Source organism: Bidens hawaiensis, unplaced genomic scaffold, assembly GCF_021521415.1.
Source record: "Bidens hawaiensis isolate Kalapana, Puna unplaced genomic scaffold, B.hawaiensis_p1.1 tig00041865_1, whole genome shotgun sequence".
Lineage (NCBI taxonomy): Eukaryota > Viridiplantae > Streptophyta > Magnoliopsida > Asterales > Asteraceae > Bidens > Bidens hawaiensis.
This window is the reverse complement of record NW_027497423.1, coordinates 156,025-168,037: the sequence shown is the minus strand read 5'-3', so window position 1 is coordinate 168,037 and position 12,013 is coordinate 156,025. Positions and strand designations below refer to the sequence as shown.

The 12,013-nt window shown below is 35.4% G+C and overlaps 1 protein-coding gene and 2 pseudogenes across 1 annotated transcript; all 3 read right to left on the bottom strand.

Annotated features, from left to right (window-relative positions):
• Window positions 1-133: 133 nt before the first annotated feature.
• On the bottom strand, window positions 134-931 carry LOC143593260 (transcription factor HEC2 pseudogene; annotated as a pseudogene).
• Window positions 932-2,840: 1,909 nt separating this feature from the next.
• On the bottom strand, window positions 2,841-4,131 carry LOC143593259 (protein JINGUBANG pseudogene; annotated as a pseudogene).
• Window positions 4,132-5,144: 1,013 nt separating this feature from the next.
• On the bottom strand, window positions 5,145-9,802 carry LOC143593252 (protein root UVB sensitive 4-like). Its single transcript, XM_077072940.1, has 9 exons — window positions 9,322-9,802; window positions 8,081-8,227; window positions 7,852-7,998; window positions 7,271-7,333; window positions 7,121-7,197; window positions 6,924-7,029; window positions 6,730-6,832; window positions 6,419-6,636; window positions 5,145-5,420 (listed from the first exon to the last, which is right to left on the bottom strand). Exons 1-9 carry the CDS (start codon window positions 9,751-9,753, stop codon window positions 5,202-5,204), a joined length of 1,512 nt encoding a protein of 503 aa, XP_076929055.1. The 5' UTR covers window positions 9,754-9,802; the 3' UTR covers window positions 5,145-5,201.
• Between the last annotated feature and the right edge of the window lie 2,211 nt (window positions 9,803-12,013).

The window sequence follows — 12,013 nt, the reverse complement described above, 5'->3', positions numbered from 1 at the left end:
TAGTAGTTATCGTCTTCCCGGGCTTGAAACTGAAGGTGGTTATTTTTTAGAGCAGATTACCAAAATAGCCATTTCATAAGATTGAAAACATCAAATAGCACGTTTCGAGATTTGAAATTCTCAAAATAGCTCATCAAATCTCACGTACACGTGAGTTTATGAGATTTCCAGTGACTTTTCGTGACGAATCAGATTCTGTCAAGTGTGTTCCACTCCCACCTACCCCGATATTTTTCATTCTAAATCTGTCGGAAACGTAACTTTTGACACCAAATATAACCTGAAAAAAACCAACTGTAATGTGGTGTTTCAAGCTGTTTTTATCGGCAACTTGGGTTTTCAAAATTATGGTTTTTAAAGTTATTTTGAAATTCATCTTCAAAAACTTCATGTAATGAACAGCTTCATCCAACATTGAAGCTGTGTCCATCTTTGTTCAACCGGGTACTAATCTTTGCAATATCCTAATCCGCTCGCTAATCCTTTCTCTTCGGTGTCTAGCCGCCACACTTTGCGGGTCCTTGGATATCTTAACATTCCTTCTCTTCGGTGGCTTCACGGATTCCGGGTCTATCTGGACCGGTTGCAAGGCTGCCATTCTGAATATCATCTCCCTCATTGCCTCCACGGAATCCGGCTTCTGGTGTACGAATTGTGGTGAAGATATTGCCACCGGTTCGTTGTAAGGGTACAAGGAATTAATATTAGGGTGGTTTTGTAGTAATGGTGGTGTTGCACGGTGGCTGTTGGTGGTGGAGAAGCTGTTTAAATCCATGATTGGTGATGAATCTGGGAATGGGTGAGAGAACGGATCAGGGAGGTTATCAAGCTCCATCATCATTGTTAAATTGTAAACTAAAACTAAAATCGGCTCCGAGGTTGAAGTTCATCTGAAATTCATCTAAGGTTTCAAAAAACCTTTCAAATCCATCTTATTTGAAAACTCACGTTGCCGATAAAAACAGCTTAAAACATCACGTTATAGTTGGGTTTTTTTCAGATTATATTTGGTGTCAAAAGTTACGTTTCCGACAGATTTGGGATCAAAAATATCGGGGTAGGTGGGAGTGGAACACACTTGGCAGAATATGATTCGTCCACGAAAAGTCACTGGGAATCTCACAAACTCACGTGTACGTGAGATTTGATGGGCTATTTTGGGAATTTCAAATCTCACATGCTATTTGATGTTTTCTCTCTCATGAAATGAGCTATTTTGGTAATTTGCTCTTTTTTTAACTAATTGTTATCGGGCTGTAAACGAACCGAACTGAACTGAACGAAGACGTATTCATGTTTGTTCGTTTAGCTTTAAACGTTAACCGAAAGAAAGTTTTTGTTTATGTTTGTTCGTTAAGGAATTGAAGTTGTCGTGAATGTAAACGAGAAGAGGTCGAACCAATGGTTCAACGTTATGATCACTTACGTTTAGCAACGCGATACACGAATACGTGACACTAACTTACACGGCTTTAACAGGTATCGGGTATGGATTTAACAAGTTTCATGCACTAAACAGGTAGACACAAATCGACCTGTTAATTTTCGTGTCTAAACAGGTAAAACACTCGTTTACCTGTTAAGTACCCATTAATATATAATTAGATTTCTTTATGAATAATAATAATAATATAATGTGTTACTTACCATAAATACTTAAATAGTATCCATAAATTTGTATACCAAACAATTGATCACTACACATATCATTCCAATTCAACATCAAGCAGAAGGTGTACAAACTCTTCTCCGATATACCCTCTATGGATCTCCTGTAGTCCATTGGCTCCCCTCCACATCTCCAGTAGTCGCAACCATTTCTCTGATTCTGTGGCAAGTTCGTGTATTATCGTGTCTTATCGTATATACATGGTATTAACATGTTCATGTTCGGGATTGTGATACAGGTACACGATAAGTTTTCATGTCTTGTACAGGTTTATATGTTTCGTGTTGGTGTCTTACGTGTACGGGTATACACGATATGCTGGTCTTAGTTGGTATATCAATATGCTCGAACCAAAGCGGGACTATTTGATGAAGCCGAGAGGCTAATTACTAAAATGACCATGAACCTGGATGTTTATGTTTGGTGAACATTATTAGGCGCGTGTCAAATGCAATAGAATGTGGAACTTGGAGAAAAAGTTGCTTAACATTGATTCGTTTGAAGTCGCAAAATCATGTGTTTTATGTCGCATTATGTGATATATAAGCTCGGTTAATATGATGGTTCGGAGAATACTAAGGTTATGAATAAAAGAGGGATTAAGAAAGATGTACAAGGTAATAGTATGATTGAAGTTGATGGTGTTGTTTATGAGTTTATGTTCATTCGTTAAGGTATTGAAGTTCTTCACAAACGGTTTACAAACGTAAACGAACATTTATAGTTACAGAAAAATAAATAAAGCAAAATTTAACCTTAATTAAATATAAGTTAATCACTTGAGATGATAATCATAAGGCATAACCATCCCTCAATCTGCGGTTTTATCCTTATATATTAACGAAACGCAAGTTAAAATTGTTGTTGGTTAAATAAAACTTTATAAAATAAACATTTAACGAAACAAACTAAACATAAACCATAAAATTTAAATGTTAGGTTGATTACTACAAAGAGAAAATTAAAAAAATATATACAACAAACCTCTAACTAACGAACATAAACAAACGATTGTATACAAACATAATGAGCATATTACCGAATGTTCACGACACGCAAATGAATGAACAAAACCTGTCATAGTTATGTTCATCTATCAAAATCGAATTTCATTGCTCTATTCACCTATCGAAATTTAATTGTTTTGTACTTTACATCATCTTTCTTTTAACTACTTTTTACATTCATTCAACCTCCCTTGATCCGTAAACGTCTCAAACCCGACATTATCACCCCGACGCGACCTATCTTTCTTACTCGCCTGCGGTTCTTCCTCGTCCACTTGCGTGCACACCCGCCATATCTTAACCGACCTATCTAAACTACCACTATACACCGTCCATGACCGCTCCCCAACCCCATCACACCGACTCATCTCCACCGCCAAACACTTAACCGGCCCGCTATGCCCCCTTAAAACACACACGCATTTATGTTGCGTTTCGTCCTCTCTCCGCCACACGCAAATATTCGTATCCGCAGACCCACTTATTACCAAACTCCCCGCTACCCGCCAAACACAAAACCGCGGAATTATGACACCTCAAAACCCTACTACCCGAGGACAACAACTTTTCCCGCTCCCAATAATGCAACAACCCGTCAGATAAACCCGCATACACCACGGACCCCGACGGGTCCACCACCAATGACGTCACCGCACAATCCTTACTTAATAAATTCCGAACTAAAGAATGCTTCGTTCTCTTCCCCGGAACCTCTCTCCGCCACACCTTCACCGCCCCATCCGCCGACCCGGAAAACAAAAAATCCCCAAACCCCGCCACAACCGCATTAACCGCGTCATCGTGAGCGGGAATCGACTCCAAACATTTAAAACTCGATACTCTCCACACCTTAATCGTCTTATCCCACGACCCCGAATACAAAAGCGAACGGTCTTCGGTCAAACCAAGGCTCGAAATCACATCAAAATGTTTAATCCAAATCGCGCGATGGTTCCTCCACACCTCGGTATAATTCTTCGGCTTTATCGCCTTCTCAACGATCGAAGACAAATTCGGTAACGTCCCGATTTTTTTATACACGCTCGGGTCCTTACCCGACGCGTGCCAAACCCTAATCTTACCGTCCCGATGACCCGTGAAGATTTTATCATCCGCTATAACAATCGACTTAACCAACCCGCTAGTCGATTTAAACCCCGCGAATTCTTTACGATTCTTCCACACGCGGATGTTCTTGCTATCGGATCCGGTGTATAACGTGTCTTCGATTGCGGCTAATGAGTATACATAACCTTCTTCACGGACAATAGAAGCTAATAAACCTGTGTAGTTTGAATACGAATATGAATCGAGAGCGGGTTGTTGTTGTTCGTGACACGACCATTGCGAATTCGCAACGGGTGATGTTTGTATGGAACTTGTTTGATCGGATAATGGAGGTGAATATGAATCCCATGAGTAATGATTATTATGATGATTGTTGTTCATTAACATTGTTGTTGTTATTGGTATACAAATGCTAAAGGTGATTTAGCAAAAGATTTGATGGATAATAATATCTAGCATTAGATTTTTTATGGTGGTTATGGTAGTTGATTCCCGCGTGATAACAATAATATGAATACTTTTGTATTTCTCTTTGTTTCTTTTTTTTTTTAATAAAAAGTCGAATAAACTGTGGTTTTCGTCTATATGGTTTGTCCAAATTTATGGTTTTAATTCAATAGTTTCAAATTTGTGATTTTCGTCTCTGTGGTTTCATTTCACTTGCAATTAAACCCGACCACACTAACCCCGTTAAGTCTAGTCGTTAAACTCATCAGCGTGCACCTCACGTGAGGGGTAGTTTTGTTCTTGCAATTCACAAGCCCTCTCACGTGAGGGGTTGTGATATGTTTGGGAAGAAGGACAAAACTGCCCCTCACGTAAGGTGCACGCTGATGAGTTTAACGACAAGATTTAACGGGGTTAGTGAGGTCGGGTTAATTGCGAGTGAAATTAAACCATAGGAACGAAAATCACAAATTTAAAACTATTAGACTAAAACCGTAAATTTAGACAAACCATAGGAATGAAAACCGCAACTTACTCTATTAGTAATGAACAATAACATTCCTTAACCAACCCTCTAAACCAAAAATACCCAAATGACCACTTTTTAAAATATCGGGTCCAACAAATAAGAACTGACATTCAATGGATCTATCTGACACCCTTTCGTTTTTGAACCAACCACATCTAGACACGTATACACTTAAACGGGTTGTCAAGGATCTATTCCGCCGGGCTTCACATTAACAAAAACTTTTAACAAGAAAATGATGTAACTTGAAGTTTCAACCATAATCATTACAACTCTAAATTTCAAATTTTGATATCAGATACAAATAAAAACATATACAACGTACAATGTAGAATTTATCTGTTTCTTACTGATATAAAAATTGTAGCAAGCATCTTACTTACATTTATCATCCTTCATTACCATTAACAAAGAATCAAAAAACCGAACTCGTTAAACATTTCATCCTATTTTACAAGACTTTTTTACCATTCGGGTAATATTAGTCGTCTATAAAACTAAACCTGCTTTGTTCATCTGTGCTCAACAAAGTATTTTTACAAGTCCAACCTAATCCAATCATCTTTTCATACAGCAACTCCATATCTTCTCTTGCGGACTGCTTGCAATCTTTCGCTAGTTTTAGCCAATCCTGATTTGACACGTCGCAGTCTTCCAAAAACTTGGTCTTGTGTTGTAACCGCTCACGGATATAGCATGCCTGTACCACAGACATATTCAAAGGTGTTATTATTAATGCAAATCGAATAAATATTATTTTTTTTAATGCTTGGATAAACAAATTCTGTTTCATGAAATAATTAGCTTCATATCACTTTCAAAACTTGTATCAAACAAGGGGTGTATATAAAGGGTGTAAACAAGCCAATACGCTAGTGAGCTACTCGAGATCGACTCGGCAAAAGTTTGAAACGAGCTCAAGCCTAAAAAATAAGCTTGTTTAAATAAACGGGCCCAAACCGTCTCACTAGCCTCAACGAGCCAATTAATCATATAATTTTCATTTAATATACTAGATATATACTTACACAATTATTATTATTAATATGTATAGAGAGACGATAAGAATAGCAAATATTATTTCATAATAAACAAATAATAATAATAATAATAATAATAAACGAGCAAAGATCAAGCTTTAGAAATAGAGATGAATCGAGCCGATCTTGAGCTCGGGCTCAAGCTCAAGCTCTCATAAGCTAAATGAGCTCGAGCCTAAAAATAAGTTTATTCAATAAACGAGCCCGAGCCTAAGCGTCACTTATCGAGTTGGCTTGCAAACCTAAACAAGCCTATTATTTATATAGACTTTGTTTAATAAATCAAATATATATTGTTGTAATAATAATTGTTACATTTAAAATTATCATAAAAAACTAGATAATGCATATTATGTTATATACTTGTATATACAAAATATAATTAAAATATATGACCAATATACTCAAAACTGTATTTAAATTAATTAATAAATTATAATTAAGCCAAGCCCGAGCTTGAAAAACTACTCACGAGCCGAGCACAAGCTTTAAAAATAAAAGCACGAAACGAACCAAGCTCGAGACTACAAAACTACTCACTAGCCAAGCTCAAGTTCTTGTAAGTTAAACAAACTGAGCTCAAGCCTAGACAAGCTTGGGCTCGGCTTGTTTACACCCCTAAAATGGATGTTCTGTGAGTTTAAAGAAAGTTTTGAACCTGTAAAAGACCCATGATGATATCTCTCGTACTTGCCCCTTCACGTAAACAAACAAGAATACCCTGTGATTCGGTTCTTTGAAATCCGTGAAAGCAGACCTCCGTGCATACAAAGTAAGAATCGTCTTTACATAAAGATTGCATCGCCATCATTGATACCTTCGGCATCTGGCTTCTAGGATTCAAGCCACCAATCCTTATAGGCCACTTTATTCTCCCTAAAAAAAATAATTAAATAAAAAAATTAATACTATTAACGTTCTAAACCAACTTAATGTTATTTTTTTGAAGTCACAAATGACAAAACCAACCTTTGCTCGGTATGAAATTAATTCCTTCCCGTTTACTTATTTCTGCTGGTGACGGGACATATTGAAATTGAATCCATGTATCTATAATCATCTCTAACCTATCCTAAACATCAAACTTAGAAAAATAAGGTACTGATTTACTAAAAAATAAACATATGTTATAAAAGCTTCTAGTGATTGAAACTTTGTCTAACCTTAGTTAACGTTTGCAAATGTACGTGTTTCAAGCTCTGATATATTCCGTAAAGATCAACGGCTGTGAAAATTGGGTATACAACAAAGGGCAAACTTGCTTGTAATCTATTGCAATAAAGAAGAGTTATTTTGAGTCAAAATGTGAACTTTTTAAAAGGGTTTTGAAGTTAATAATCGTTTGGTGTTGAACACGAACCTTTGGTTGTTTTTTAATATGATGTTTAAGGCTGCGGCTAGCATAAGACCGAGGTTGTCAAAGCACACTGTTTGAATCTATAACAAGACATATGTTAATGATATGTAAATGCTAAGAATGAGGAAAGCCATGAGTGAAATGTGAATCAACCTGTGCCTTGGCGGAAACTTCACCGAGATTATCTGCTACTGCAAAGCTTCGATGCACAGCCGTCTGCAGTTCAAATAATAAATTAAACTTTCTAATAAATCCAATAGATTCAATAAAACAAGCATTTCATTAGATAACACAAGGTTCTCAATATGATAATTTCAACCGTAAACACACACACATATATATATGGATTATTTTGAAACACCAAATAATATAAGAACTTCAAAACTCCTGACAACCAATCATTTTATTTGTTATTATATATTTATATTATTTGAGGGTTGTTTTGTCATTTATTATATGTAATTTAGTGATTACATATAGTGTCTCATTATCATCATTTTGCTATGATAATATACCATAGACACACACACACATATATATAGGCACACACGTACAAGACATTTATGAGAACCACATAAACATTTGTACTTTATGTTTTAACTGTAAATACATATGGCAAATGTAACTGCTTACCTATCAAGCACTACATGCAAATGTATTATATGGTTCTCACAGTATACTACTTAAAATTGGTTACGTATTGAAGCATTTAGAAGTGGAAAGATTTAACTTACACCAGTTGCAAGGTAACACGCAAGACTAATCTGCTTAGCAATATTAGCTATTGATGCAAGGAGCAAAAAGTATTGTGGAAAAGCAGGAGTCATCAACTCAACTCCAATGCTCAAGCTAAAAACAACCGATGTCGAGAACCTAACTCTCTTCAATGATATACAAATAACATCAAATTTCATACAACTTACATCACATTTCAAGAAAAAAAAATTAATTGTTTTCAAATACCTTTAAATTTGTATCAAAAGCTGATGCAAGACTGGCCGTATAGATACACCTACTTAACCGCCCAAGACCATCTTTCAACACCCAGTTTAGGGCTGCTGCAGATGGAAGCGAACGCGCATATCCAATTCCAATAGCCCTGAACATTGCCTAAAATCACACCCATAATTAATCAGTTTATGACACTTTTATTCATACAATTCGAAGCATATGGATTTTGACATCAATTCTGTTACATTTGCACTGAAAAGTATTGTGTTTGACATAAATTTTGTTACATTTGCACTAAAAATAATTGTGTCATGACATCAATTTTGCTACATGCACTAAGAAATATTGTGTCTTGACATCAATTTTGTCACATTTGCACTAAAATATATTGTGCACTGACATCAATTTCGCGACATGCACCAACAAATATTGTGTTTTGACACCATTTTTGTTACACTTGCACTAAAAAAAAATACTATATTGACATCAATTTTGTTACATGCACTAAAAATATTATGTTTTGACATCAACATTGCTACACCTGCACTAATAAATATTGTATCTTTCGACATTAATTTTGCTACATGCGCTAAAAATTATTGTATCTTGACATCAATTTCGCTACATGCACTAAAAAATATTGTGTCTTGACATCAATTTTGCTACATGCACTAAGAAAGATAGTGTTTTGACAGCAATTTTGTTACATGCACTAAAAAATGTCGTCATTTGTCATCAATTTAGTTACAATTTCACTAAAATATAATCTTTTAACAACAATCCTGTTACACTTACACTAAAAAACATTGTCTTTTGACATCAATCTTGTTACATTTACACTAAAAAACACAGTCATTTAACATCAATCTTGTTACATCTACACTAAAAAAAACTATTACATTCCAAATAAATTTCAGATTAACATCATCATACCTGTGTAGCAAGAACCCAAAGTGCATAACTAAACACCCTATGCAAACACTTCCATTTCACATACTCCAAATAACTCTCATCAATTTTGTTACATGCACTAAAAAATATTGTGTTTTGACATCAAATTTGCTACATGCACTAAGAAATATTTTGTTTTGACATCAAATTTGTTACATGCACTAAAAAATACAGTCTTTTGTCATCAATTTTGTTACATATACACTAAAAAAACACAATCTTTTAGCATCAATCTTGTTATGACTACACTAAAAAACTATTATATTCTAACTCAATTGAAGATTAATATAATAATATCATACCTGTGTAGCAAGCACTTGAAGTGCAGAACTAAACACCCTATGCAAACACTTCCACTTGACATACTCCAAATAACTCTCATTAACCTCTCTCGGAAACAACAAATTTCTCAATAATCTCCAAACCCCATCTCCCAAATCACTAAACTTACTTACCGAACCCCGCTTTCGGTCAATCGACACCAAGTTCAAATCTTTACCGTCCCAAATGTACCGAGACACGCCGTCTGACCGTCGGATTACAACTGGAAGCAGCTTTGGTGAAGTGGGTTCGAGCTGGAATTCGAATTGGAGTGGTGTTTGTAATGAATTTGGGGGTTTTAAGGGTGTTTTGGAACAGGGGTTTTGTTTAATTGGAGTAAATGTTTGGAATTTGTGGTGGGTTTTCCATCTGATTGAAGGGTTTGAAGTGGGTATGTGAAAATTGGATTGCATGAGAGTGAATTTGATGTTTGTGGATTAGGGTTTAAGGGGTTTCATGGATGTTTTTTCGGTGACGAAGAAGAATCTATGCTTTTTGGAGAGAGGAAATAATATTATTATTATAAAACTCAGAGAATCTATAATTACATAAATGCTTATGAACTTGCATGTTTGTTAACTTTTGTCCCTATACTTAATCGAAAGTCGAAACTAGAGGTGCACAAACCGGTTTAAAACTCAAAACAGGTTTGGGTTGAAACTGGTTCGGTTTGGTCAACAAAAGTCAAAACCGGTTTATGTTCGGTTTTTGTCCAGGTTAAAACCGGTTTCTTGACAATGTTACGATCGGGGCCGGTTCGGGTTTAATCCGGTTTCTTGACCATGTTATGATCGGGTTCGATTCAGGTTTTAACCAGTTTTGTTTGGTTTTGGCCGGTTTTGGTTTGGTTAACCAGTTTGGAACCGGTTTTAGGGGAGAAAGTTACAAACCGGTTCTGAACCTACGGTTTCAATTGGTTCAAAACCGGTTTCTACCCAGTTCGGTTTCGCTTCGATTTTTTGGTTTGTTCGATTTACCGGTTTATTTGCCCGCCTCTAGTTGAAACTGAATAAATAGAAGGAAATAGAACGGGAGGGTTGGAAATAGTAAAGCTTAGGGGTTGTTTGGTAAGTGTTAAACAAGTATGAGGTCTACAAAATTAAAAGACTATGAGCCATTAAGTGCTGAACCAAAAAGTGTTGTTTGGTTGAACCTATTAATGACAGTATAGAATGACTACTTTACCACTCTGAAATATTTTGTATTAAATGAAATATATTTGTATGGTGAGAGCTTTGAATAACTTTATTGAACGAAGAATAACTATAAAAGGGGCATACGAAACATCACTGAAAGTCCAAATTTCACATAAATCCTTCAAAATACATGAAAATATACTAAAATCCAAATACAAGTTAATACTTTGCGTACAAATTTAATTTCAATCATTTGAAATTACTTGAGCTATCTTGTCACGCAAACTAGCTCATATATTCAATGCTTGTAAACCCAATTGTTGGTGTATGCAGCGTGGTAAAAGTAATATTTCATTAACATTGCACATAATGAGAGTTTGCGCAACATAAGATGTGTCCTTTTACATCCTCTACTGTCTTCAAATTTCGTCATGATACCCTCTACTTCACCTTCAAGCATAAACATACAAACAAAAACAAATAAATATATTAATCAAAGAATGGCATATGTTTTAGTACTTGCAAATTATTTTTATCTCAAAACTAATCCAAAGAGAATGTGTATGGCTAGCTCTAAAAAGTATGAGTTTTGTGTTCTTTCTTATGTTTATCTTGTTGGGTTTCTATATATTAAGTTTACATGACTATATAACTAAATTCGAGCCAAGCTTTGAATTGTTTAATGTACTACACGAGCTCAAGCCGAGCTTAGGCTTGCTAAAGATTCTTTTTATAGTATATAAATGTTATTAAAAACTTATATAAATTGATTAATAGATAATAAACGAGTCAAACTCGAACTTAAAAAGACAACTCACGAGCCGAGCTAGAACTTTAATAGCTCGAAACAAATCGATTTTGAGCTCTCATAAGCCACAACAAGCTGAGCTCGAGCCTAGTCGAGCTTGGGCATGGTTGGACATGGCTCATTTACTCCCCTGATCGAGAAACCACATGATCGTGTGAGGGTATATTACTTGGTCTTATTCTTTTTTTCAACCTTGGACTCGTAAGTGGAAATTCATTATTATAGAGAAGCTAAATACATCGAATAAATTCTTTGATGGAAGCAAATTGTAACCAAGCCAATTAGTTTCAAGTTTCTCAACACTGACACCCTCGTGTATGGTCTAGTTGAAAGGTAAAAAATGACATACACACACCTCTTTTGGGATGTATCCAATAATATACGCAGCTTAACACACTTTTGGTTCGACTAGTGGTGTAAACAACAAAGTCGAGTCCAACAACGACTCATGTTGACTTTATGTCTTGAGTACTGAATTATTTGATAGGTTATGAGCTCAAGCTCGTTTTAACTTAGTTAATTAGTTTGATTTAAGTTTTTTAAGAAGTCAAAGGTACGTTAGAATTTCATTGTGTACTCTAAAGTATATTTATATAGGATAGTTTAATACAATACTAAAATTAACTTAGAGCATTCTCAACCCGTTCCCCATCAATTAAATAATATTTTTTTATACTTTTATCATTACAGTTTCTCTTTCCTCTACTTACAACCAATCCAGCAAATATT

Excerpts from the sequence above, each read along its gene's own strand:
- LOC143593252 (XM_077072940.1), bottom strand. The coding sequence starts at position 9,753 with ATGCAATCCAATTTTCACATACCCACTTCAAACCCTTCAATCAGATGG. Across the intron at positions 7,999-8,080 it reads CTTTTGATACAAATTTAAAG|AGAGTTAGGTTCTCGACATC; the intron begins GTATTTGAAAAC and ends ATATCATTGAAG. Across the intron at positions 7,030-7,120 it reads ATATTAAAAAACAACCAAAG|ATTACAAGCAAGTTTGCCCT; the intron begins GTTCGTGTTCAA and ends TTATTGCAATAG.